At 49.5% G+C, this 27,950-nt stretch overlaps 1 protein-coding gene and 1 long non-coding RNA gene across 2 annotated transcripts; one reads left to right on the forward strand and one right to left on the reverse strand.

The window, feature by feature from the left end:
* Positions 1 to 249: 249 nt before the first annotated feature.
* KCNJ5 (potassium inwardly rectifying channel subfamily J member 5) lies at positions 250 to 27,688 on the forward strand. Its single transcript, XM_012470119.2, has 3 exons — positions 250 to 514; positions 20,311 to 21,257; positions 25,646 to 27,688. Exons 2-3 carry the CDS (start codon positions 20,321 to 20,323, stop codon positions 25,966 to 25,968), a joined length of 1,260 nt encoding a protein of 419 aa, XP_012325542.1. The 5' UTR covers positions 250 to 514; positions 20,311 to 20,320; the 3' UTR covers positions 25,969 to 27,688.
* On the reverse strand, positions 11,255 to 13,296 carry KCNJ5-AS1 (KCNJ5 antisense RNA 1). Its single transcript, XR_010342421.1, has 3 exons — positions 13,178 to 13,296; positions 12,057 to 12,201; positions 11,255 to 11,399 (listed from the first exon to the last, which is right to left on the reverse strand). It is a non-coding gene; the product is annotated as a KCNJ5 antisense RNA 1 (long non-coding RNA).
* Positions 27,689 to 27,950: the final 262 nt, after the last annotated feature.

A 27,950-nucleotide genomic window follows, 5' to 3' on the forward strand; every position in this document is an offset into this window, starting at 1 on the left:
CTGCCGGGCTCTCCCGCCGCCTTCCTCCTCCCTCCCAGTCCTACCGAGCTGACGGCGTCCCGGATCACATGGAGCCCCCGCCCCACCCCAGCCCGCCCCCCGCCGCCAATGCCGGTGGCCCTTCCAGTAGCGTTACTACCCAGAGATTCATCTGTACCAGGGACGGAGGGAAAGAGGAGGGGAGAGGGAGGAGGACACACACACACACACACACACACACACACACACACACACGGGGGGGTGGGGAGACAGAGAGAGAGAGAGAGACAGCCTCCAGCTGCTCTCGCTGGAGAAAGGGAGTGACCCAAGGGGCCGCGAGTGAAGGGGCAGGATGGCTTAGGTACCTCTGCCCGAAGGACCCCACGACAGGGAGAGGTTCCAGCTACAGCTCCTCCGTGGGGTCATGGCAGGGGCTGGGGATTCCCCCCGAAACCCCTGAGCGCCCCCTGCACTGCCGCTAAGGGACACCCCAGAAGTTAGCCTCAGTGGGACTCGGCAGCTCCGATCTCAACAAGTAAGTTGTCTTTTTTTCCTCCTCCATCTCTCTCCCGGCTCCCGGGTTCTGGCGGGCAGGACGACACCCTCAGGTGTCCATCGCAGGGGCAGCAGACTTTCACAGGGAACCTGCTAGATTGGGAGCCAGAGGGGATAAGGAAAAGCTGAGGGCAGATCTCAAGTTTAGACAGGAAATTGGAGATCTCCGTGGCCGCAGGATGCCCTGGGCGTGGGGATCCCAGCCATAAACACCTCCACTTCTGGCTCTAGACCAGGGCTACCTGGGGGCACCCCAGATGTCCCAGCAGTGGTGTGAGAGGTAAGGACCGTGACCAGGAGGTGGAGGTGGGGTGGGGAGGACTTTATTCATTTGGTAGGACTCTACCTGCAAATGGGAGCAGGGCGGCCAGGGTGGGGGCGGTGGCCCCTCGGCCTTAGATCCCCTGTCTAATCTTGCTTTCTCTTTTAAATGTGGCCAAATTGGAAACACAGCCTTGTGATTTCTGCCCCCCTCGCTGCCGGAGTCACTTCCTGCATACCTCCCTATCTCTTTTTAAACAGCTTTCAAACGGTTCAGAAAGGCCAGTGGTGAAGGCTTCGAGGACAGAGGATAGGGAACAGGGAAGGGCGACCTTGTCATTGCTCCCCTTCTCTTCAAGTCAGTGCTTCTCCCTTCAGAGCTGTTGCCCCCTGGTTTTATCTGTGCCTTCCCTCAAACAGGGCTCCTCCGGGGCTATGGAGGGCCTCAGGTCCAGCCCCCAAAGTTCTAGGGCTGCCCAGAACCTGTGAGCAAGGCCAGCCCAGAACCTGTTCCAGAATTCTTTTCAAACACCAGAAGAAGATCAACAGGAATGTGCCAAGTACTTGACTCTGTTTCAATCCTTTTAATAAGCCAAGATTATCACCTTCCTTCTACAGGTGAAAAATTGCAGCCCAGAGAGGCTGTGTCACTTGCCTGAGGTGCACAGCTCATAAAGGGATATTCTTTCCTAGCTCTGACTCCAAAGCGTGCCTCGTTTTCATCATAAGCCATGCTTTATAGGGCTTTCTGGTTCCCAAAGCACTTTTCCATGTGAGAGAAAGCTAATATTTACGAAACCAAGGTGCTGAGCTAGATACGTTCATGAGCTCGTCTTGACACCAGTCCTGTGGGCAGAGCTTGTGTCTTCTGTTTTGTAGATGAGTAAGGGTGATAGAACTCCAAGCACTACGTGGCAGCAGCACTGTTATTTCCAAAGCTCTTGTCCTCTGGCTTTAAATCCAGGGTCTTTCCACTAACAAAAGCTAGTTCTGAAAGCTGCCCTGGTCTTCCCACGTCCCTGCTTTTCCTCAAAGCCAGGTGTAAGTCGCACTATCTGGCTGAATGAGGCCCTCAGGCTTCCTGGAATCTGAGGAATGAACAGAGCAGAATGAATGATGTGGGAGTTAGAGGCCCATGGCTGGACTCTGGCGTGAAAAGCTTGGTCGGCGTGGCTGGCATTTTAAACTATCTATGGAGCCCACCTGAGATGGCACCATTCTGCCTAGAGGCATAAGGCCTTCGCGGGGAGGCCTGGGGCACAGGGTATGTGCTTCTTGGAAGAGCAGCAGCAGGGCCACTGTTGAAAGAGAGGAAACATCCCGTAGAGCACTTGCCAGCTCAGGGCTGAGGGAAGAGGCTTACTTGAGCCCAGGAGTTCAAGACCCATCGGGACAACATAGCAAGACTCCATCTCAAAAAAAAAAAAAAAAAGGAGGGATGGAGAATTTGCCTATACATTCCACAAAGCACAAGGACTGTCCCCAGAGCAATGTTCTAGCCCTGCTACCTAGCTCTCCAACAGAAACGGAACCAGCCACTCAGGCATGGCTGTTTTCTGGCCTTTCCAAAAGCTGCTGTAAATTGCTGGTATTACTCACAGGCAGCATTTTTTATTTAAGTAGCCTGCCTGCATTCAGCAGAAAATGAATGTGCTCCATCCAGTGAGTAGTTCAGCTGAAGGAGGAGCAAGGGTGAGGAGGCTCAGAGAGGAGCTGGGCCACATTCAGTCTGCCCAGGGCTGTCCCCAGAGCTTAGCTACCTTCTCTGGGATGAAGTCAACTCTTAGTGGGATTCCCCATCGTGGCTTCCCTGGAGTCTGCTGGCTCATCCTGAGCAGTGCAAAGCTCTTCATTTGTGGGTCCAGCAGAGACATGCCTGAGGCTCTGTCACAGCATTCCCCTGCCTCGCTGCCTCTGGTGCAAAGCGAGATCCCTCTGGGGCTTTCTGTAAGCTCCTGACTGGGTTTCTTATCCAGTAATTCAAGAGACTCTGAAGACTGCTCTAGTCATCTGTGATGAAGTAAACTCCCCAGGAGGGAAGAAACGACTGGAGTACCCATTCTCCAGTTCCCACTTGCCCTTCAAATGACCTGATTCTTCTGTCTGCTGTGGGCAAAGCCACAAATGGGCATGCTGTGCTTTGAAATGTGCTTTGAAATGTACTTGAAAACTGCATCCACTTCGCATTTTTAAAACTAGTTCAACAACCATACATTTGATCACTTATCATGTATCAGCAATAACTAATTTTTGAAAACCTTGGAATATGATCTTTGGGGCAGGGTAATGCTTTTTGTTTAGGTGAATGTTAGCAAAAACTTGCATTTTCTGAGCCGATGCTGGTTGACTATTTAGGCTGGAGGTGGAAAGATGGTGGAGAGAAGGCAGGGGTCAGGGAATCCATCAGGTAGTTCAAAGGGACCATTTTTGGATGAAAATGTTCACTGTGTGTGGGCCACAGACAGGTCATTGAGAGCTGGCCATGTTTCCAAGAGCAGATCCATCATCAGATGACTGTTAAGATAGTTGTCAGCCATGGAGGAATTTAAAAAAAAAAAAAAAACAGAAGAATGGGAGTTCCAATGCAAAGGATTGTACTGAGCCGTTTGAATAAGAATACCTGAGTGTATTTCTCAAAAAGACTTGTAGAGTGTCTTTCTCTGGAATTGTTTTAAAACAGAGTGGACAGCTTCCCCTTCTGACATTCTACCAGCCAGGCCTGGCGTGAGCGGCTGCCTCTGAAGCCCCTGCTGGGCAGCAGCTTATCTAGTTCCTCCTACCTTGACATTCTGATAAGGGAGCTATTCTAGTCAGCAGGGCCCAGGATGGCGGGAACCCTTGCCAAGAGCCGTGCTAAGTTACATGGCAGAGCCAAGCTTTAATGCGTGACCCTGGAGATCCTGGCTAGCGCTTAAATGTTAACTTCCATTATCATTCCGGACCAGAGCAGCCTGAGGGCAAAGGTCACGGATCCTCTGACCAGTTGGCAGGTGGCAACAGCACTTCCTGGTCACCAGGGATCAGTCAATGGGGTGGTCAGATAATACGGGGGAAAGGACAGGGTGAGGGTGAGGGAGACATGGAGGGGTCGGGGAGGGAAGGAGAGAGCAAGTTTGGAGTTTCATTCTCATCCTCTGTGACTTGGCGGTTCGGGCTGGGTGTGCTGCCCACCCTGCACGTTTTCTCAGACTTCAGGCACCCCACCGTACAATCAGGGAAGTCCAATGCCATCATCCTACATTATTTCCTGCTGCTCAGAAAGAAAAATGGGACCGGGGTGTGGTGCAAGAACCAAGAGGACCTCAGATGCTTCCTGGGGCCAAACCTGTGTCTCCCCCTCAGAGTGTGCCGCCCACTTCCCCAACCCCGGGCAAGACTGCACTGCTTAGCACTTGGTGCCTGGAGCCCCGGGCAGTGGGAGGTGCTGCTTATGCTCCAGCAAGGGGGCTGTCCAGCAGAGCCAGCAGAAGCCACGGGTGCCAGGCCCCAGCAACCAGCCCACTGGACGTCTCAGTATAAAGGCTTCCCCGGCCAAGTCAGGTTGCTCTGTGAAGTGTCCTTCACCAGATGAACTCTCTCAAAAATATGTAGGGAGCTCCTACCATAGGTCAGGACTTGTGTAGACACCTGAGCTAGAAGGTGGGATCTTACACGTCAGGCCTGCCCTCCCTCCGAGCTCTCAGACCACTGCCTGGGGACAGCAGAGCTGCCCAGAGAGATTCCAGCATCGGTGCTGCGAATTCTTAGGGAGAGGCACAGGGGGCCGCAGGGCGAAGGCAGCCTGCCCTGGGGGGCAGAGAAGCCTTCTAAGGGAGCTTGAGAAACAGGTTTGCTGGTGACCCGGTGCCTGCCCCAGCCCTGACTACCTTTCCTTGGTCTCTTGCAGTCTCCCCTGACTCCTCCTAAACACGCATGCTCGGGCACATTTTATTTCCTTTCTCTTCCTCTCCTTGTCTCTCCTTCTTGGTTTGTTTCCCCTCCATTTTTGTCTTTTTTTCCCACTCATCCTCTTCATCATAAGCGCATTTATGCTTCTTTCACTCAACCTCTTTATCTACTACAGTCGTTCTTTATTTTTTCATTAAACGTTTTGATTTTGAGATCGTGTTAGAGTCACATGCAGTTTCGGAAATAATGAACAGAGATCTGCCATTCCCTTCATCCAGTTTCTCTCAGTGGTAACATCTTGCAAAACTGTAGTACACCACCAAAACGAAAACGAATACCTGACTGGTAAGAAAACAGCATTTCCACCGCCACGGAGATCTCTTCTGTGGCCCTTTTATAGCCACGCCCACTTCCCTCCCACCCCACCCTTTTCTTAACCTCTGGCAACCACTAGTCTGTGTGTCATCTCGAGAATGTTATGTAAGTAGAATTATACAGTATGCAATATGTCATCTTTTGGGATTGGCTTTTTTCACGCAACCAAATTCTCCTGGAGATTCATTCAGGGGCGTGCATGTGTGCTTCTTGGCGGGTGGGGGGTGTGTGTGGTTTTTTATTGCTGAGTATTGGGAATGCTCCGTAGTGGGAATGTACCACTGCTTGTTGAACCATTCACTCACTGAAAGGCATCTGGGATGTTTTCACTTGGGGCTATTATAAAAAAGTTGAGATAAACATTTGTGGACTGGTTCTTATGTGAACACAGGTTTTCATGTCTCTGGGATAAATGCCCAGAAGTGTATAATTGATGGGTCATCTGGTAGTTGTACGTTTCATTTTTTTTTTTTTTTCAAAGAACTGTCAAGCTGTTTTCCATTGTGACTATGCCAATTTCTTTTTAATTTTTGTTTAACTTTTTTTTAATTGCATTTTAGGTTTTGGGCTATATCGATGACTATGCCATTTTATACTCTCACCAACAGCGTATCAGCGATCCAGTTTCTCTGCATCTTTGCCAACGTTTGATGTTGTCACTATTTCTTATTTTAGCCATTCTAGAGCTACTTTTTATTTCGCATTTCCCTGCTACTAATGCTGTTGACCATTTTGTTTTCTTTTCTTTTTTTTTTTTTTTTTTTTTTCTTTTCTGGAGACAGAGTCTTGCTCTGTCACCCAGACTGGAGTGCAGTGGTATGATCTCAGCTCACTGCAACCTCCACCTCCTGAGTTGAAGAGATTCTCTGCCCTCAGCCTCCCAAGTAACTGGGACTACAGGTGTGTGCCACCATGCCTGGCCAATTTTTGTATTTTTAGTAGCCACAAGGTTTTAACATGCTTGTCAAGCTGGTCTCGAACTCCTGACTTCAGGTCATCTGCCCGCCTCAGCCTCCCAAAATGCTGGCATTACAGGCGTGAGCCCCCGCGCACGGCCTGTTGACCATCTTTTCATGTACTGATTTGGCCTCCACATATCCTCTTGGCAAAATGTCTTCTCACGTCTTTTGCTCATTTTCTAATTGGATTGGCTTTTGTCGTTGCTTCTGTTGAGTTTTGAGGATTTTTAAATGTATATTCTAGATCCCAGTCCTTTATTAGATATGTAATTTGCAAATATTTTCTCCTACTTTGTAATTTTGCCTTTTCATCTTAACCGTCTTTTTCAGAGCAAATGTTTTTAAGTTTGATGAAAGTTTAATTGATCAGTTTTTCTTCTTATGGATTGTGCTTTTTTCGTCAAGTCTAAGAACTCTTTGCCTGCCCTAGATCTTGAAGTTGTCTCCCATGCTTTTTTCTAGAAAGTTTTATTGTTTTATATTTAAGTTCATGATCCATTTTGAATTAACTTTGGTATAAACTCTGAAACTTAGGTCAAGGTTCTTTTTTTGCCTAAAAATGTGCAATTGCTCCAGCACCATTTGTTGTAAAAGCTGCCTTTCCTCCACTGAATTCCTTTTGCACTTTTGTCAAAAATAAGTTGGGCATATTTGCAAAGGTCTATTTTTGGGTTCTGTGTTCTGTTCCGTCAATCTATGTGTCTATCCTTCTGCCAATACCATAGAGTCTGGATCACTGCAGCTATGTAATGAGTCTTGAACTTACGTAGACTGACTCCTTCTGCTTTATTCTTTTTCCCAAATTGTTTCATCTATTCTAGTTGCTTTGCCCTTTCACATAAATTTTAGAATAATTTTATCTATCTCTACAAAAAATCTCGTGAGATTTTGATGGAAACTGCATTGAATCTGTATATGAATTTGGAGAGAATCGGCATTTGTACAATATTGAGTCTTCCAGTCCATGGATACAGTATGTTTCTCTGTTGTTTTGCTGTTCTTCAGTTTCTTTCTTTGGCATTTTGTAATTGTCAGCAGTTCTTTTGCTCCACCATGAACTAATTGTGTGACCTTGGACATTAGACTTTCAGGCCTTCAGTTCTCTTTCTATAAAATGCGCCTAATAACATCTACCTTGAAATGCCATGGGAAAGGTCAAATAAGACAGTGCATGAGCAGTGCCCCATGGCAGGCATCAAGACACAGTTCCCTTCGGCTGGGTCTCTCATCTGTTCTTTCTTTCCTCCTCCTCAACTTTCATTCTGATGCCCACATCCAATTACACTTCTCTTCACTTTGTCTTTCCTTTTCATCCTTTGCTTTTTTTTTAATTCTTCTTTCATTCTCAACCCCTTACTCTAATTTTCCTCTTTCTTTCTTTCTGAGACAGAGTCTTGCTCTGTCGCTCAGGCTGGAGTACAGTGACACAACCTCAGCTCACTGCCAACCTCTGCCACCCAAGTTTAAGCGATTCTCATGCCTCAGCCTCCCGAGTAGCTGTGACTACAGGTGCGCACCACCACACCCGGCTAATTTTTTTGCATTTTCAGTAGAGACAGGGTTTCATCATGTTGGCCAGGCTGTTCTCCAACTCCTGACCTCAGATGATTCACCTGCCTCGGCCTCCCAATGTGTTGGGATTGCAGGCATGGGCCACTGTGTTCTTTCACTTTGTTATTCTCTACTTCTCCCTGGATTTTTCTGTTTCATTTCTTCTCCCACGATATTTGTCTCTCTCTTTTTTCTTGGATGGCTTAAGCATTCCATTTTTGTGGAGTTGCTCAGACATTGAGTGTGACTCAAGGGCCACTCAGCCTGGGTTCAAATCCAGACCAACCACTTACTAGATTCAGAGCAATTGACTCACCCTCCTGTGCCTCAGTTTTCTCATCTATAAAATGGGAAGAACAGTATCAGACCTTTTCTGAAATGATTAAATGAATTTGTGCATGTAAAGCACTTGGAATAAAATTGGGTATATGGTACAGCCCTCATAGGTAGCTATAATTATTGGGATTAGACCTGTTATGTCCGGTTTCCCTGGCTCTTTCTCACTGGTTCATTTACCTTCCCTCAGCATCTCATTTTTTCACTTGTATATATTCAAATTTGCATTATCTTGCTTTCAAGTTGTCTTCTCTGTGCACTTCTCATACCTCATAGTCCCTAATCATCCCTGACAAATTGGCACCAGCCCAGGAAATCTGTCCCTTGGGCTATAGAGAGGAAACAAGTGGTTTTTCATTTTGATTTAATTATTAATCCCCTTTATATTTAATGTGGAATACATACAGTGTAGGGTTACAATGAAGAAAATGGATTATCACTGTGTGGCTCACTTTCAAAGAGATGGCAGCCTTAAAACGGAAAGGTACCAGACAGACAGAAACAAATGTGGGGAAAAAGCAAAATTAATTAATTTGATTTCTGTGTCCTTTTTATGGGCATGATTTTTTCATACATCTTCTGTGGGATCCAGGAGGGTGCATGTGGATTTTGCAAGTAAGCCACAGCTCGGTATTAAAGGGAAGAGGTGTAAGGAAGGGCGAGTGAATCACAGTGGCTCACCAGGCAGGATAGAAAAATACTCTTCCCAAGCTGGCAGGTGGGGAAGCTCAGTCACAAGCTCACGGGCCTGCCCCATAGGCTCACTGTTCAATAATGGGCTTTGTCTGTGATGCTAAGTTACTTGAAAGGCACTCACCTGACACTAAGCCCTTCAAATCCATATTCCATACTTTGAATCAGGCCTAATATCTACCCTTTTAAAAATTTCTGAATATATTTAAACTCACTTAGATATGCTGGACAGAGGGCTATTTTAAATACCAACAGAATGGTCTTCTTGTTTCTGTATTTTCTCCAAAGAATTGAACTCCCCAAGCAAAACGCCAGACCTGCCTGCTCTCCCTTCAGACTAGAATTCTGTCTTCCTCTAAAAATCCTGACATGAAACACCATTTAATCCTTCCCTCTCTGCCTTTTTGTGTTTATGGTGACCTCTCAGTATTTTGGTTTCTTTAGTGACAAAGGAACCATGGAATTAGTCCACAGCACTTCTAGGGTACGTGTTTCTCTCCAGATATCAGGAAATAACGCATGAGCCTTTATTACATCCTTAGACTTGTGGTGGGGAATCCTCCATGGATGGAGTCTAAATGAGCAGCCGATTCTCCCCCACTGGTCTGGATTACCCGAGGCTCTGCAGGCCCCAAACTCACCTTATGTTGCCGCATTTGGCACCCCAACTGCCCTTCTTTGCTGTGCAGCCAGAAGTCAGGGTCACCTGGCAGACCTATTGCTGAGTCTTTCAATGTTTATATTACATAAAATTTCACAGTTGGTGTTTCTGTGTCTACAATACCAGAATCCTGGGAGTGAGTTAACCCTAATTTGTGTGCCCTCTGGCAAGCCCAAGTATTCAACTATAAACGGGGACTAAAGTGATGGGACTTTCATGAGCCAACACGGGAGTTGAAAGAGCCCAACGGAGATGTAAACTTCCATTTTTATTCCATGATAATAAATCCGCATACCAGGAAGACCGGGATTATTTCAGACCTCATATCTGCTCTTAACCTACACCAGTCCAGTCCAGGGGGGCCAAGTACCTGACGCCAGTATTTGGTAGGGTAGAATTTTTCTTGATAAAATGGCAGACATGTCGTGAACCTTAGGATTCCATGAATATTTCTATTTCTTATATAGGAAGGAGACACGAGGTGGGAACCTATAAAGGAACATGTGATGTGGAGCAGAGGATGTGGCCAGGGGAGTCAGGGTTATGATTCAGAACCATGGTCGCTGGACACCAATGGGTGCGCAGTAGAAGGGAGGGAAAGCGTGGGCTCTGAAGTCAGGCCGCTGTCAGTTCAAACCCAGTTCTGCTGCTTGCGAGCCATGTGGTCTGGAGCAAGTTCCCTCCCTGCTCTGAATCTCAGTCTCCTGATCTGAATAATGGACACATTACACTTATTCCACAGTGTTGCTGAGCTGACGAAGTGCGTTAACACACGTAAGGCACCTAGTTCAGAGTAGTACGCGCGTGCCCGCGCGCACACGCATACACAATACACACACACACTTCACTTCCAGAGCTGTTCTGCAAAGAAAAACCAAAAGGCAGTACAAGCTGCTGCAGGCAATGAATTGCTGTGTTGAAAACAAAGGCAAAAGAGTGCAAAGGCCATGGAGAATGCGGCACAGACAGGAAAGATGCTCCCCAAAGAGCTTGTCCTGGTCAGGGTGTCTCCAAGCAAAACAAGGGATGACTGAGTGACTCTGGGAGCAACATCAGTCCTGCATCCTTGTCTTCACCTTGACTTTGTTCTTAACAATAATCTCACCCATGCGGTGAGCTCCCCTTTGAGGGACAGAGGCAGCCCAGAATGGAGACATGGGATGCGCTGAGAGGGGGAGACCTGGGCGCCAGTGACAGTTCCCCAGGGACGGTCGGTCTGAGCAAGGTCAATGCAGCAGAGCCCCTCACCCACCTAAGATGCCTCATCCGCCTTCCCAGCAGCTCCCTTCCACAGAGCCCTTAGCAGCTTGGCAATCAGAGAACATTGTGTGCAGGGACAGCTCCACGGGGATGAAGTGTCCCGTCTGACACAGACTGTTCCGAGATCCATGCTGTCCCCAGCTCTGCATTTCACTGAAAGACCCTTGTCCTGCTCCTGACACTCAGTCCCCATGCACAGCCACCGGAGACTCTAGCCACTCTGGAGAGTAGAGGAGCCCTTTCTGGGGTATTCTGCTTAAAGCAGAAGTGAAAGAGCTGTGCATGCCGGAGCCCTTGGGAGCCTGTGACAGCCAGGAGAATCCTGGGTATAAAAATCAGCATCTGCGGTCTCATTCCACTCTTCTCACACAGCTCTCCAGTCCTTTCCATGATGCCCTCACCGCTGATAATCAGTATCCATTATATCGGCGCCAGGAACCAGCTCAGGGGGTCATCTGACCCACCCTCCTGTCCCTCCAGCCCTTCTCTGGAAGGACTCACAGCGCTTGCAGTCAGAAAAATCTCTCCCCATTCAGAACCATTTCTACTGCTGGCGAACTGGAGGATTATTGCCATTGCCCAAGACGCTGTTCTCTGCAGCAGGTTGGCACAGGATGCCAGTTATGGAGGAGAAGGCAGTGAGGAGCCCCACACTTTTAGGAAAGGGGATATCATAGCAGCCATCCATATGGTGGAGGGGGCTGGGGAGCACAAGGCTGTGGGCAAGGAGACAGGGCTAGTTAGGGCCACGGGAAACAGGCTGGTGGGCACTGAGGGAGCAGCCCAAGCCACCCTCTCTGCTCTCACAGGCCTTGAAGATTGACTTCTCCTCCTCCTGCCTGCATCGTCCTGAGGACTGACAGGCAGGGTTTGTGGCAGACCTGTTAGTGCAAACAGGAAGGCTGTGAGGAGAATGGAGTGGCACTCCCACAACTCTCATCCCCACTCTCAGCCCAACTCACAATGCAGCCCAACCTGTCCATGGGAGAAAAAGGCCTCTCTCCGACTCCCTAGCCCAGAAATACAAACAGCTGGCAGACTGAATCTGACCCACATATACATTTTCTATGGCTTGCTCACTTTTTCAAAAATTGTTGAATTAGTGGTCAACATGGAAAAACAGAAACTTAATATTCAAAAGTTTCATTTCTGGCTTTTCTGGGAAAAGAACAGGGAGGATCTTAACAGTGCCTGCACCACATCGTGGCATGGCAACAATGAACTAGAGCTGAGTGGAGGCCGCCCCTTTAGAACCGCATGTGTGTGCAGCTCACCATCGTCCCCACCATCCTCTGCTGGGTCCCCCAAACCCAGGGCAAGTTTTGGTGGCATTTATCATGGGTTTGTATATTTGCTCTTCCTAGAATAAAAAGGATGTAATATTTTAAATGTTTCTCTATATCAAAATATGAAAATGAAGGTCTAAGACATCTCATTTAAATAAAAATAGGAGAAAGCCTACTAACTGCACATGAGCAAGAAGGATGTAGAGTGTGTCTGTGCTGGAAGAATCCGATCCAGCAGCCACACTCCCTGACCCCAGACAGCCACAGCCCTGGGTGTAGATGGCAGAGCTCAGCACAGACCCACAGGTTCCTGTTACTATGGCATGCACATCCTGCCCATCTGAGACATTCCAGAGTGAGGAGGTGTTACTCTCACTCCTGGCAGAGGCAGGCCTGCCTTAAATGAAGGAGAATCCAGTAAAGGGGTGTTAAGAGTGAAATCAGTGGCTTCTAGTCAGTAGTCTTGTTCTTATTGGGGGCCGCCATGCAAGTAGAGTTTCAGAGAGTGACAGGGCACTCTTAGTGACGATGCCAGAACAACAGATGTTACTAAGGATGCATGGACACCTTATGTCCTTGGAGCAGTCAAGGACCTTTGGGGGTAAGTACTCTGGTTAGAAAAAGCTGAGGAGCAGCTGTTAGATGAGTAGGCAGCATGCTGGAGGAGAGCAGGAGGGAGAAAGAGAACGCAGCCCTGGTTGGCGGGGAGTCACCCGAGCCACTGAGGAGCCTGTGCCCAGCGAGAGGCACAGCAGGAAATCATGAATTCCTTTCAGGTTGCAGATCAGGCTTGTGTAGATCTGGCTTCATTCAGGGCCAGTTTTCTCAGGGCCTGATACCCCCAGGGGCTCAGAACAACCTGGTCACATCTGGAGGGCTCCTGGTGAACAACCGCCCAGGCAGCAGCGGCGGTGGCTGCACTTAGGGCCTTCGGCATCAGACGAAACCTAGTCCGCTGCTTAGTAACCGTGTGGCCTGAAGCAAGCTACTAAAATCACTCTGCTTTTGTGGTCTGTAAAATGAGGTGACTAAAATGGACTTCATAGATCTGTGTGAGGATCGAATGATAAAATGCATAAAAAACACTCAGCACAAAGACGGCATATAACAGGCATTCCATGCCTGAGCTATTAGGACTGTCTGCTCCCCTGTTCTCATGCCCACAAGGCTCTGCTACCTCACCCTATTCACCGGCACCTTCCTCATCAGGGCCTTTCTGACCCTTCCTCACCTGCCCCAGACAAGCCAAATTAAGAACTGCACCTTGGCCTCTCTCTCACTTTCTATTGCACTGACTTTTGCCTGTGTACTCCCCATAGTATTAGAAGCTCCTTGTGGATAGAGAATGCATCAAGGGTCCTCAATCTCATTGCCTGTTAGAGTCACCTGGGGCCAGGTTCTGGACTAGGCATCAGCACGCTGTCCAGCTCCCAGCTGATGGCAGTGAGGCGGTGCTACTCAGCTGTGCACTGAGGACCAGCCGCATCCACATCACTGCGGCTCCTTAGCAAAACCGCGGACTCCAGAAACCGCAGACCCAGAGAATCAGAACCTGCATTTTAGGCAGATCTCCAGGAATGGAAAGCGCAGGAATGCCAGTAAGTGTGAGTCGACTTCCTTCTACCCCCAGAGCCCAACATAATTCTCACGCCCAGTGGGTGTTCAGTGGGGGTTCACTGATTGACTAATTGACTGAGTGAAGCCCTGTGTCAATTTCCACTGGGATTTCACACCTACTCCCTCATGTGCTATGAAACAAACAGGCTCAAAAAGTAGACCCATAAAACATTCAGGAATTCAAAAATAGATGCAGACCTAAGTTGATAGAACAAATAGTTACAAAATGGTGAGGTTTTTAAATGAAATACCTGACGGGTTTTTTTTTTGTTTTTTTTTTGAGACGGAGTTTCGCTCTTGTTACCCAGGCTGGAGTGCAATGGCGCAATCTCGGCTCACCGCAACCTCCGCCTCCTGGGTTCAGGCAATTCTCCTGCCTTAGCCTCCTGAGTATCTGGGATTACAGGCACGCGCCACCATGCCCAGCTAATTTTTGTATTTTTAGTAGAGACGGGGTTTCACCATGTTGACCAGGATGGTCTCGATCTCTTGACCTCGTGATCCACCCGCCTCGGCCTCCCAAAGTGCTGGGATTACAGGCGTGAGCCACCGCGCCCAGCCTACCTGATGGCTTTTTAAAGATTTATTACCACTGGGCTCTGTGCCATTAAACCTCCAAGCACACTAGAAAAGAGTTTTGCTTTGTTTTAAGGTTGGTAATTTTGAAAAGCTGGGAAACCAGCACTGGCCCCTGGGAGGAATCTGCCCACCGGTGTGGTTTGGGCACAGTCTCTGGGCCTCTGGCCCGCCCCTCCTCCAGGAAGAGAGACCCACTTGCTGGGAGTCCCCGGCCTTGCCAACCCCCTCACCACCCCGGTTCCCTGGGGACAGGGCCTCTGTCTCCCCTCTGCAGGCTCCTCCTGGCTCTCATCCTCCTACCCTACATCCCCCAGCCCCGCATTCCCCGCAGCCGCAGAGCTGCAGCTGACTAGGGGACCAAACCCAGGCAGCAGGCAGCTTATCCAGCCCCACTAGGGGCTTCGTCCCCTGCAGGGTGAGGGGTGTCCCCTGTGTCACACTTCCAGGCCAGACTAGAGGTTGCAGCTCTCAGGCTCCCTTGTCCCAGTCTCCCTCCCCTTCTCTCCCAGGCTCCCCTCCCCGTTGCAGCCTCCTCCCCATCTCTCCCAGGCTCAGGCCAGGAGATCTCGGGGCGGCGGGAGGGGTGCACTGGCGACCCCGGAAGTGAGAAGCAGGCCTCTGCAGGGCCAGGGATGAAGGTGCAAGGGAAACACCTGGGACCTGGATCTTAGGCGTGGGAGGGAGGAAAGGGAAAGTTCTCAGAAAACTCATCAGGCACGGCTTGGGGGGCGGGGACGGGAGGAAAGGGGGCACAGGTTCCCAATCCCATAGACGCTGCAGCAGCGGAGCAGGGCCTCTAGCATGCCCTCCCTCATCTAGAGCAGCTGCTGCGGAATCTGGAGAGCCTGCAGCACTCGCTGTGCGATTCCGGGCGAGGTTTTTAAGCTCTCTCCCGTTTTCCCCTGTTGTAAACTGAAGATGATGCCTCTCTCTTGGGAGTGGAAGCGTGATGCTGACACACAGTAGGCAGCACTCGGGACCTGTCAGTTCTCCTTCCTTCTCGAGTTGTTTGAAGCACTCCTGCCCCTCACTCCCCACCCCTCCAGCCCCTTTCCCAGACCCGCCCCCAGGTGGAAAATCCTAGGAGCTACCGCTCAGGAAGGCTCCTGTAAGCCAGGCACTGTAACCACACCTTTCATTTCATCTTCGCAGCAGCTCTTTTTGGTGAGTACTGTTATCCCCATTTTGTAAATAAAGCAAGGGATGCTTAGAGAAGTAACTTTTCCAAATGTGCCTCAGCTCCAGGCATAATAGGAACCTAGGTCATCTGACGCCAGCGTCAGCTTTCCTAACCGTTCATAATCCGGCTTCCCTTTCTGTACTGGATTTTCTATTTCTGCCATAACAGATGACCACAGACATAATGGCTGGAAACAGCACCCATTTAGCAGCTCACAGTTCTGTAGGCCAGAAGTCCAGGCATGATGTGACTGTGTTCTCTACTCTGTTCGCACAAGGCCAAAGCCAGGGTGTCAGTGAGGCCAGTATTTTCATGTGGAACTCGGCCCCCTTCAAGCTCCTGTGGTTCTGGCAGAATTCAGGTCTCTGTGGTCATGGAACTGAGGTCCTCGCTTTTCTGCTGGCTGTCAGCTGGAGGCTGCTCTTAGCTCTCAAGGAATGTCACCCGCATTCCTCGCCGTGTGGCCCCCTCCATCTTTAAAGCCAGCAAAGGAGAACCTCCCTCTGTCTAATTCCGCTAATACTTTGAATCGCCTACTTCAGGAAAAGCCCAGTCCTTTCTAACAGCATGTGATAGGGTCAAGTTCACCCCAGATGAACTTGCTTTCTTAAAGTCCGCTCTGCCGTATGACATGCCCCAATCATGGTAGTGAGGATTTCCTGGGGTTCCTCAGGGAGTAGGTACCAGGGGCAGGAATCACGAGACTGTCTTGGAATTCCACCTACTTACAAATGCCTTCTCTGTCCCCAGCATGTATTCTGGTTTACATTCAAGTGCAACACCTTGAATGCTCCCTGCTAACCCCAATGGGCCTTGAGGGGATTGGGGCAGCCTATTTACCAAGCTGTTTGGAGCATTTTCCTATGAGTACAGTCATATATATTCCCATAGAAGAGTACAGATATCTCCATGTGAGATGTGAGCACGACCTCCTCCATTCCTCTTCCTCCAGTTTTATCCTGTGTTCCAAAGCCGTGTATGAGAGAGAAAGTAGGAAGTTGATATAGATGTTTGTGACCACAAATAGGGAGACTGAGTCTGAGAAAAGACTTCCAGCCCAGTGGTCTCTCCAGGAAGCCCTGCTGACCCCCAAGTGAGGCTCCTACCAAGTTGCTGTGGCCCCGACCCCTGACATTCTAGACCATGTCATGACACAGAGTTTTCCTCCCTGTGGGTGGGTGATGTTTGGAATTCTTAATCCAGAGGTCTACCTAAATGGATGTTAGAGTCACTAATGCATCATATGAAATACAACTTCCTTTGATTTTTGCCTCTTTTGAGTCTTCCTCCACTTGTGTTTTCCTATCAATAAACCCCTTTGCTGGACTTGAAGCTCTGTCTTTTCCAAAAGCTTTAGTCATTCACTTTTTAGTCAGCACAGCTTCCCATTTACTTTTTCATCTAGGAGATAGGAAAGGTAGTTTACTTTTGATGTGACGTTGGGATGCATTCCTGTGTGCGGACATCATCCAGACACAGGAGAGGATGGAAGAAGAGCAGTAACAGGCTTGATGAGGCTTAATAGGATTTGCTCAAGTCAGTGCCTTTCCCTGGTCCTGCAGAGAGTAGCTAGGAGACAGCTTGCCTGGGTCGGCCACAGCATTCCTCCCTGTCTTTCCTCTACAGACAGTTCTGCAGAAACCCTAGCTTCGAAGAGGCAATGCTAAAATATCAACTATGGGAGGACTGGCTCTGCGTTTATCTTCTTCACTGCTTTACGTCCAGCTCCTAACACAGGGGCATGGCTGTAGTAGTTCCTCAATTAATGTGTGCTGAATGAGTGCATAATTAATAGAATGGATCTTGAAAATCTGATTAAAGAACGTCATCTCCATTGTCCCTGAAAATCCTTTTGACTTGATAAGCACACGGCACTGAAGGCCAGGGCTTCAAGGAAGGTCATTTTACTTACCCTTAAAAGAAATCTGAACAGCAGGGGCTCCATGCCACTCAGCTCGATGTTTGCCCTGCAAATTGCCCACTGGCCCTTTAGCTACTTGTCTTAGATATTCTCTACCTCTTTTTCTTCATCTTTAAAATGGGGTTAACAGGATATTGCATTAAATTTCAATTTGAGAAGAGATTATGAACACATGTTCATCTATATTTATGTTTGTATTATGTATTTTTTCCATGAGTCCCTACAATTGGCTCCCTGGGCTGGAGAGGCAGAGAATATTATCTGGCAAAGTAAACTGAGGCAAAGAAAGTTAAGGCTGTTTTTTCTTTGGACCACAAAGCAGGTTTGTTGGACACTGAGTTCGAATCCAAATGTTACTCTGGGTTGAGCAAGGAATGACATCTACCGATGATGCCCGCACACAGGAATGCATCCCAACGTCACATCAAAAGTAAACTACCTTTCCTATTTCCTGGACGAAAAAGTGTTCATATCTGGGCTGAAGTGTCCTAGAAAACATTTTCCCATTTCTAGTAGAGCACAAAGCCTTCGCCTACAAGAATGTATGCAAGTATGTTTAAAAATAAAGAAGGAAACAGTGCAGAAAATCAGCAGCAAGCTGTTTTCCCCAAAGAGCTGAGCACAGGAGGATGTGAGTTCCCATGTGCCCCAGCTGATGACTCATTCCTGTGGGCACTGTGCCTGCCCTGCCCAACCTCAGTGGCCCGGGGAGTCCGCAGCAGCAGCACCCCCATTGGAATCCTATCTCGGTTCCAGCAGCTGGGGTGTCCAGAATACACAGGGCCTTGGGACAGCGGCATTTCCCACCATCTCTGAGCATCTGTGATCGGGTTTTCAGGATGAAGTCTCCCACTTAAGGCAGAGCAAATTCCTGCTTGGGATTTTGCAAAGAAGCCCCAAGCCTTTTCCTCCTTGTCTCATTTATCTTTGTTAACTGCCACATGGAGGAGCAGGGAGCAGGTGGCCCTATGCAGAATGGGAAATGGCCAATGGACATCTGGGACAAATAGCCCTTCAGATGACCCTTCCATATGATGCTTTAAAGATGACCTTGAAATTGCTACAACCACCCAGGCAGCACAGGAAAAGGCCCGCCAGGGTCCCCTGACTTCCCAGGACATGTGGAATCTACCTAGGTTTGCCATTGAGGCAGCTGGCTCAGTGGTTGACAGACCTTTTACCAGGTTGTTCTATGGGGACATAGCTTCCTGGTATGGTGTTCTGCCTGGCAGAACCTGCAGCTGGAGTCACCCCCAGAATGGTAGCAGGGGAATGCCTGCAAGGGACTCCTCAAACCATCCACAAATGGGGTCAGTTGAGAAGGCACTGAATGCCAAAGCACATATTAGGGGAACTTACATGGGGGGTGCTGCAGCGGTCCTGGTGACTCCTGCATGTCATGAGGTTCTCATGACTCCAGCAGAGCCAAAGAGAGGCTCTGCTTAGCAACGTCTGCAACAAGGGCTCTGGGTTATGGAGTGATTCGGCCTAAGGTCAGGCTAATTCCTGTATGTTTCGCAACATATTTGATCTTTCAGTGTTTCAGGTAACAACCTAAGCAGGGTTTCAGTGCCTGGGAATGTTTCCAGGGCTCAGGCCTACAGGGAAAGACATGAAACTGGCCAGGTGACAGAGTAGTCTTGGCATCTGGTGTCTCTCGATCAGGACAGATAAGTAAGTGGGGATTCCTGGGGGAGCCCATACCTGGGAAGGAGGGTACCTGTGAATTCAAGGAAAGCTTGCTTATAAAGAGGAAGAAGGGCTGATGGATAGTATCCCTAAGGTGACATTTCCCAAGGCCAGAAGCTCATAGAACTTTCTAGAGGGAGCAGGTCATCAGCCTAAGCATGAGCATCAGTGTTCAGTGTCTGATGGCCGTTGTGTGGTGAGCGCTGTGGGTCGGCCCTCAGGCTGCAGCCAGATAAACCTAGATCCAAAACCTCACTTGGCCACATGCTACATGAGCTTCATTCTTCTCTTCTGAAAAAATGAAGGGATAATAATAGTATTTATCAAATCATATTGTGAGGATTAAATCAGCTAATGAATAAAAATTTCCTAGTGCAGTGCCTGGCTTATGAGTGCCCAGAAATGTAGTCTGTTATTGTTAATTAAAGAAGTCTTTCCTAACTGCATGAGAGTCTCAAAGCATGTTAAATGGGTTTTGAGCGAAACATCAGACACCTGTATTGCAGTGTCTGGGTGTCTCCTGGAAGTGTGTCAGGTACCCCCAAAACATGTTATGCCCTTTGAAGAGCCTTGGGGGCATTCACATCTTGTCCATTTCAATTTCTTAAAGGACAGAGAATAACAAAATCAAAGTTTCTAATGGTGAGCCTACACAGCAATTTGTCGTTTTAATAAGTGCTCAGAGGGCCTCAGACTTCATACTCAGATGATAGGAGAGACCAATTGACAAATTAGACACATGCGCCTTTTCCTTTCTGTCTGCTGCTAAAAGACCTCAAGATAAATGGAGTCAGCAAGAAATGCAAGAAACAGCACAGGCTTGGGCCAGACGAGCAGTAATCCAGATATCAGCTCTGCCTAATATTTGGTGGCCTGGGTGTCACTTAACCTCTTTGGAACCCTGTTTTCTTACTTATCCATCCAACTATTTAATAAGTACTTTTAAAATACATATATGTGCCAGGCTATGTTCTAAGTGCTTGGAATATCAGAGAACAAAACGAACACAGACGTATGCCCCTGTGGAGCTTACGTTCTGTGGGTGGGAGAGAGACTGTTAGAATTAAGCCTGATCCATAAGCAAACAATATAGTGTTTATATAATCGGGATTCCAATATCTAATGCCAGTGAGTTGCTGTGGTGATAATAAGACGACATGTAATGGATAGACATCGTAGGCATTTAATAAACTGTTGTGATTATTCTTTTGAAAATTGCTCCCAGAGTTATCAAATCCTTTAAATACTTAATGTGTAGTTTGGACCTAGGTATTGTTCATTTATTCATTCAACAAACAGCAATTGAGCATCTACTATGTTCTAGACTCTGTACTAGGCACCAGGGATACAAAAGAACCCTATAAGAGAGTGCAGCCCCTTCCTTTGAGGATTTCACACTCTGACCACTGGATAGCAGAGAAGAAGCCAGGGAGAGCCCTGGGGTGGGGGCCACCTTCCGTCTTGGATTCTAGTGAATCAGAACAGCCCAGTTCACTGATGGTGTCTTTTTTAACTCAAAGCATCCCGGCTATGGCTGGCGATTCTAGGAATGCCATGAACCAGGGCATGGAGATTGGAGTTACTCCCTGGGACCCCAAGAAGATTCCCAAACAGGCCCGCGATTACGTCCCCATTGCCACAGACCGCACGCGCCTGCTGGCCGAGGGCAAGAAGCCGCGCCAGCGCTACATGGAGAAGAGCGGCAAGTGCAACGTGCACCACGGCAACGTCCAGGAGACCTACCGGTACCTGAGCGACCTTTTCACCACCCTGGTGGACCTCAAGTGGCGCTTCAACCTGCTCGTCTTCACCATGGTTTACACTGTCACCTGGCTGTTCTTTGGCTTCATCTGGTGGCTCATTGCTTATATCCGGGGTGACCTGGACCACGTTGGCGACCGAGAGTGGATTCCTTGCGTTGAAAACCTCAGTGGCTTCGTGTCCGCTTTCCTGTTCTCCATTGAGACCGAAACGACCATTGGGTACGGCTTCCGAGTCATCACGGAGAAGTGTCCAGAGGGGATCATACTCCTGTTGGTCCAGGCCATCCTGGGTTCCATCGTCAATGCCTTCATGGTGGGGTGCATGTTTGTCAAGATCAGCCAGCCCAAGAAGAGAGCGGAGACCCTCATGTTTTCCAACAATGCAGTCATCTCCATGCGGGACGAAAAGCTGTGCCTCATGTTCCGGGTGGGCGACCTCCGCAACTCCCACATCGTGGAGGCCTCCATCCGCGCCAAGCTCATCAAGTCCCGGCAGACCAAAGAGGGGGAGTTCATCCCCCTGAACCAGACCGACATCAACGTGGGCTTCGACACGGGCGACGACCGCCTCTTCCTGGTGTCTCCCCTCATCATCTCCCACGAGATCAACGAGAAGAGCCCTTTCTGGGAGATGTCTCAGGCTCAGCTGCATCAGGAAGAGTTCGAAGTCGTGGTCATTCTAGAAGGGATGGTGGAAGCCACAGGTAAGACGCTTTGTCCTCCTCAGCCACAGGTGGTCCTAACCACACTTCAGACTTAGCTACTGTGACTCCAGAAGACGCAGGCCTGTGCCTCAGCGTCCTGGGGTGGCACAGGCAGCAGGTTCAATCCCTAAAGTGTTAGCTACTCAAGATAGCTAATGCTGACAGGACCTTCCCAACTTCAGGCACCGTCCTAAACCATAAACATCTATTATCTGGCCGAATGTCCTCCCACGCCCTAGGATAGCTTTTATTAAGGTACAGATAAAGAAACAGGGACACAAACAGGCTAAATTATTTACCCAAGAGCAAGCGCTTTCAAGTGAGAATCAGGGTGGAAATCAAGACAGGAGACCTCAGAGCCAGCACTTGGTTCCAACAGGCCAAACTGCCCCTTCTCGGAACAGGTGTTCTACCCAGAAGAGCTCGCTGCTCAGATGGGCAATCTGGTCTCCTGATAATCACAGAGCAAAACAAAAATGATCTGGTTTCTTTACAGTGGACTTCTCTCTGTCCTTACACACTGAGTCTCATCACTGGGAATGGAGGGGATGCAGAGTTTCCTAAACTCATAAGCGTTCTCACCAATCCTTTACTTAGAGAGACCTTTGCTGCAGAGGAGGGGCTCTTCAGGCTGGGCTCCCTCTGGAGCAACCAGCCCTCAATGTTCTTACAGAAGGTTGGCATAGTGAACCCAGGGCAGGCAAGGCTCCTTTCTCACACCCCCCCTAAAAAACAGTGCATCCATGCTAAGGCATCAACATCCACGTATGCCCAAGAAAATGCCCTCTTTGTGGCCAGCACGACACCTCCCTGCTCAACTCCTGACTCAACAGTAGCTGGTAGCCAAGGACCCCCCCCATTCCTCAGCCACTCGGCCATAGTAGACCTCTGTGAGGTGGCTCCAGGGAGCCCAAGGCTTGGGGGAGCCTGAGCTCTGGCTGAGGACCCTAGTCTCCACCCCACCCAACATCCTGCTCATTTCATTTCTGTCTCGTGCCTTCTCTCTCTCTCTCTCTCTCTCTCTCTCTCTCTCTCTCTCTCTCTCTCGCCAAGTACAATGAGCAGCTGGTCAGGCCCTAAGATGGGCTCTAGAACTCAGTCACGCTTAGACGGTGCTTGTCTATTTTTCTAATTCTTGCAAACAACGATGTAGGGCTGGCTTCAGGCTCATTTTACAGATGTGGAAGCTGAACTTCAAAAGCATTGTGTAGACAGCAAATGTTCATACTCAGCTCTTCCACGTATAAATCTGGAGATTCTCTCACCACTCTGGCCCCCTAAAATACTAGGGGCCTGTCAGAAAGATGGCCAAGCACACCTTGCAGCCCCCAGGAAGCTGGCTGCTGGGCAGGGGACTCAGATCTGCCCTCCACAAGCCTTCCCATTTTGAAGTCGGTGGAAGCAGGAGAGGGTAATGACAAGCTCCAGGGACTGGTGCCAGAGGGGGCTGCTCGGCCATCTGCTGGGGGCTGGAGCCTGGCCGGAAGCATATGGTGGCAGGCGGGCAGCCCTTAGGGCAGGGGACAGTCAGGACACCGGAGGCTTTCCCCTGCAGAGCTAGGGGCTGGCAGGTCACCCTGTCCTTGGCTCCAGGGTCAGAATCAGGACACAGGCTGTATTTCAGGGGAAGAGCTCCACTCTGAAGCCACAAGAAAAGGATTGAGTGAGAGACAAGTGGACAAATCATACCATTCCTGACCGCTCCCCAAGGCTGCCCTCACTCTCCAGTCACACAGCAGGGAGAGCGCCCACAGGCTCATAGTGGAGGCAGCCAGTGCTATCTGCCCCGCTGGACCCCCAGCCATACCTCCCTCAAAGTCGGGGGCCCACAGTCCATTGTCCTCATGGTTTGGCCTCCTCCCCTCTCACAACCTGAGCTATGCTCGCTCTGTCCCAGAAACTGTAGGGGAGACCTGGGGAGATAGGGCAGGAGACCCCCTACACATCTGCCCTGGATGTGGATGGCTTGGTTGTCAGGCACATGCAGCCAAGTGTGGGCTAGGAGTCCATGCCTTGGCTTGAGTAGCACAGGTCTGCCGTGTCCCTCCTGAGCAGGGCTGAGCAAGCTGCATACCTTGTGAGCAAAGTGAGGAAAATCAATCTCCTCGGGCAGCTGGGAGGATTCAAGGTGAAAAGGAGCACCTGTGCTGAGCACTATACCTGCCACCTGGAGAATCCTTTCCAAATGCACTGAGAAATGACAGGGACACAGCAGGATCTCTAGCTACAGGACAGCCACTGCCACACCCCACAGGTAGCAGAAGGAGCCCAAAGGGGCTTTCCCCAAAGGGCCAAGGTCCTGCCCACGCCTTTCCCAAGGCCCTGGGAGCCTGCAGACGTCTGGCACGGTCTAGGCTGCTTTGGGCCTCTCTGCCGAGATTGTGGGGGCGACAAGGGTGAAGACTGAAGGGAGAGGACCAGGCAGGCATCCCCAAGAGCAGAGAGCAGGCTGTGAGCCCATCCGTGTGGGTGCGCTGGGGCTGAGAAGCAGCCTTGGACCTGGGTCTGGTTTGTACAATCCCCCCAAGAAAGCCCAAAGTGGGAGGCGGAGATGGGTGCTGAAGACACAGTTAATGCCTTCCTCAGCCAGAAGATTAAATATCAGAAAGCTGCTTTCCTGTGACCCTAAGCACAGAGGCCTCCTCATCCATAAACAAAGCTTCCCTCCCTCTCTGGAGAGAAAGCAACACCTAAAAATAGCACAGGCATGGCACGGGCTGAGTAGACAGGGAAACAAGGCATTGGAGCAGCCTCAAATCAAGAAGCCAAGCTCTGTGTGTGTGTCTGCCTGCTCCTCTTACTGTGTGTATGTGTGTGTGTGCGTGTGAGCGTGGAACCCTCTCTCCATATGTGTCTACCCAAAGCAATCTCCATATGTTCCAAATGCCTGTCAGCTTCTCCATGTTCATTCATGCTTAATTTACCTTTGCCCTTTCCTGCCTTTTTTCCCATCTCAATCTTCTCGAAGTGAATGCTGTTTTCAGGAACCAAGTCCCTGCCTTCAACCATTCCAATATCTATTCACTCCAGTCTCTAGGAAACAACTTCCAGAATCTTGCATGTTGATTTCTAATTTTCTACCACCACCATGCCTTGAAATGCCCAGGGAAAGGACTGTGTCTTATTCAGCTTTACATCTCCACTGTGCTTAGCACAAAGTAGATGTTCGAGAAATGCTCGATGAATGAAGGGATGCATGAAGGTATGGATGATTGATAGATGGATGGATGGATGATGATTGGATGGATGGGTAATTGGGTAGATGAGTGGATGGATAGATGGGTGATAGGATAGATGATTGGATGAATAGATGAATAAATAATTGGATGGATAGATGGATGGATGGATGGATAGCTGGATGGATGGATGAATGGATAAATATATCTTTGCCCTTTCCTGCCTTTTTACAAATCTGGATGGATAGATGATTGGATGGATGGATGGATGGATGGATAACTGGATGGATGAATAAATGGATGGATTTATTTACTGAGTTCCCAAACAGCACACTCATGTCTTTTTTCTGCCTTTTTTCAATATCTGGTTGGATGGATGGATGGATGGATGGATGGATAGATGATTGGATAGATGGATGGATAGATAAATGGATGGATGGATGGACAGATGGATGGATGGATGGATGGATGGATGATTGGATAGATGGATGGTAGATGGTTGGATGGATGGATGGATAACTGGATGGATGGATGAATGGATGGATATATCTTTGCCCTTTCCTGCCTTTTTTCCATATCTGGATGGATAGATGATTGGATGGATGGATGGGTGGATGGATGGATGGATATATCTTTGCCTTTTCCTGGCTTTTTACCATATATGGATGGATAGATGATTGGATGGATGGATGGATGGATGGATAGATAATTGGATGGTTGGATGGATATATCTTTGCCCTTTCCTGCCTTTTTTTCCATATCTGGATGGATGGATGGATGGATGGATGGATAGATGATTGTATGTATGTATAAATGGATGAATAAATGGATGGATAAATTGGATGGATGGATGGATGGATGGATAGATGATTGTGTGTATGTATAAATGGATGAATAAATGGATGGATAAATTGGATGGATGGATGGATGGATGGATGGATGGATGGATGGATAGAAGATTGGATAGATGGATGGATGGATAAATGGATGGATGGATGGACGGATGGATGGATGGATGGATGGATGGATGATTGGATAGATGGATGGTAGATGATTGGATGGAAGGATGGATAACTGGATGGATGGATGAATGGATGGATATATCTTTGCCCTTTCCTGCCTTTTTTCCATATCTGGATGGATAGATGATTGGATGGATGGATGGATGGATGGATGATTGTATTGTAATTCATATAACTTCTGTATCCCCAGGGATGACCTGCCAAGCCCGGAGCTCCTACATGGATACAGAGGTGCTCTGGGGCCACCGATTCACACCAGTCCTCACGTTGGAAAAGGGCTTCTATGAGGTGGACTACAACACCTTCCACGACACCTATGAGACCAACACACCCAGCTGCTGTGCCAAGGAGCTGGCCGAAATGAAGCGGGAAGGCCGGCTCCTCCAGTACCTCCCCAGCCCCCCACTGCTGGGGGGCTGTGCTGAGGCAGGGGTGGATGCAGAGGCTGAGCAGAATGAGGAAGATGAACCCAAGAGGCTGGGTGGGTTCAGGGAGGCCAGGGGCTCAGTGTGATAGCTGCAGTCTCCCTAAGACCTCAAGTCACTGGCTTCAGTGAGCACAGACACTGCAGAGCCTGGGGCAGGAGAGGGGAATAGTTGAGTGTGCTGTTTGGGGGCCCAGAGGCCATCAAGGCTATGGGGAGGAACCATATATTCAGCCCTCACAGCTCCCAGCACAGGGCCTCCCTGAGCCAGTGGCATCCTGTCTGGGCCCCCCATGGCAGTGCTGCCTCCTGAGGTTGCTGGCTAAGGCCAGGCCAGGATGAGTTTCCCCATGGTGAATGTTGCAGGGTGGTGTCTGTTCTCTCTCTGCCCTGGGTCATTTCCTTTTCTGAGTCTCACAGAGCCCTCCAGCAGCTGACACCTAGAGAAGGCCGTCACCTCGTCCCCTCATTCCTTCCACCCTGAGGCTTGCTGTGGATTCAGAGAGGAGCCTTGCCTGATGGAAGCTCAAAGCTCCAGTCTGGGATGAGTTCACAGAGCCCTCATGGGTTAAGATCCATCTATGTCACATAGGCAATTCCTTTTAAATCAGATACTGACCCATGACTGAGAGCTACAGAGCATATAGCCTTTGGTGTTCTCTGCTGTCATCTGCCAAGTGTGTGTGTGTTTCCTCTGCTGTGTTCTGTGTGTTCAATGTAGCCTATTGAAGAATCGATCTCATTAGAGTGACTCTTAGAAGGTGGCCTGGGACTAGACAACCCCTCTGAGCACATGCGTAGTGGCATCAGCAGCTTCCTGGCCTACTCCCAATCACACTGTACCCTGCACCTCCCACCAAGGGGGAACCCCAGCAGCTGGGGTTTTTCTAGTGTTTTTTGGCCCAAGAATCTCAGAGTGTTTCTAATCATCACAGTAGCTTTTTGTTGTTTGTGTTTTGTTTTGTTTTGTTTTTTTACAATCTCAGCGAACCTGTGGGGTGACCTGGGGAGAGAGCTGAGTGTCAGGGGGCATAATGAGCCAGGTGGCTCTGAAACAGGGAGCATTTTAAAATCAGCATCTGTCCCCAGTTGTGGCCGAGACACTCTGACCTCAAGGCTCAGCACTCTTGCCATCAAGGCAGATGATGGGATGTAAATCAAAAGCAACAGGTGATTGCAGTGGCAGCTTCACCATCAAGCCCAGCCTGGACCAAACTCCCAGCCTCGCGATGAAAAGCCCCAGGGCCTCCCTCTGCAGGCAGGGTTACAACCGGGAGGGTGGGGTAGGGAGGGCAGGGAGGATGCCCTGGGGAAGGAAACAGGAGTGGCTGCCCCTCCATCCCCAGGCTGGAAACAAGAGGGCAAGGGGGGTCAGTGGGAGACTTGGGGGGTAGATTGAGTATTAGGAGGAAAAAGTAGAGAAGAGTCTGAAAATCAGCAACTTCAATGGCTTTTCTGATCTGGAGGTCCAGGAAGAGCGAGGGTGGAAGGGGGCAGATTGTCAGGTACCGAAACAGGCTAGCCTGACTTGGAGAGAGAGTGCCCATATTCCCAGGCCACAGAAGTATAAAGGCCTCACCCACAGTCTCCAAGGCTCTCAAATGGCCTTTGAGAATGGAAGCCTCTCCCTGCCCTGGACATGTGGCTCCTCTCTGGGAGAGGAACAGAGCCACAGAGAAGTAGGAAGTTGAGATAGAGCAAAGGGAAGACTTCAGAGCTCAGGCCGGGTTCATCTCAGGCGGGTTTTCTAGGTCTGGGGCTGGAAGGAAGAGGAGCCGGGCAGCCTGGGACAGTGACTGCCTCTGTGGGCTGCTCACTCCCAGGGAGGGGCTCTGTGGGTTTCTCTCGTGGGCTGAATCTTGAGAGGTGGGCAGGGTGCCATGGCCACGTGAGGTCTTCCCACCAGTGGCAGGGCGTGGGGTCGTGGTCCCAGGTATCCTTCATGGGGAAGCAGGCCTTGGAGGGAATGGGGAATGGGCTGGCACCCTACTCAAGGGAAGAGGAAGCAGACAGTGCCCCAGCAAGGGAGCTGTGTACCCCCAGGAGTCTCAGGCAGGGAGCCCTTCACTAA

This window comes from Aotus nancymaae, unplaced genomic scaffold, assembly GCF_030222135.1.
Source record: "Aotus nancymaae isolate 86718 unplaced genomic scaffold, 86718_ANA_hifiasm-v0.15.2.pri h1tg000012l, whole genome shotgun sequence".
NCBI lineage: Eukaryota > Metazoa > Chordata > Mammalia > Primates > Aotidae > Aotus > Aotus nancymaae.

What these genes read in the sequence shown, in the direction of transcription:
- KCNJ5 (XM_012470119.2), top strand. Translation starts at nt 20,321, where the DNA reads ATGGCTGGCGATTCTAGGAATGCCATGAACCAGGGCATGGAGATTGGA. An exon ending in AGGGATGGTGGAAGCCACAG is followed by an intron (nt 21,258 to 25,645) that starts GTAAGACGCTTT and finishes CTGTATCCCCAG; the next exon opens with GGATGACCTGCCAAGCCCGG.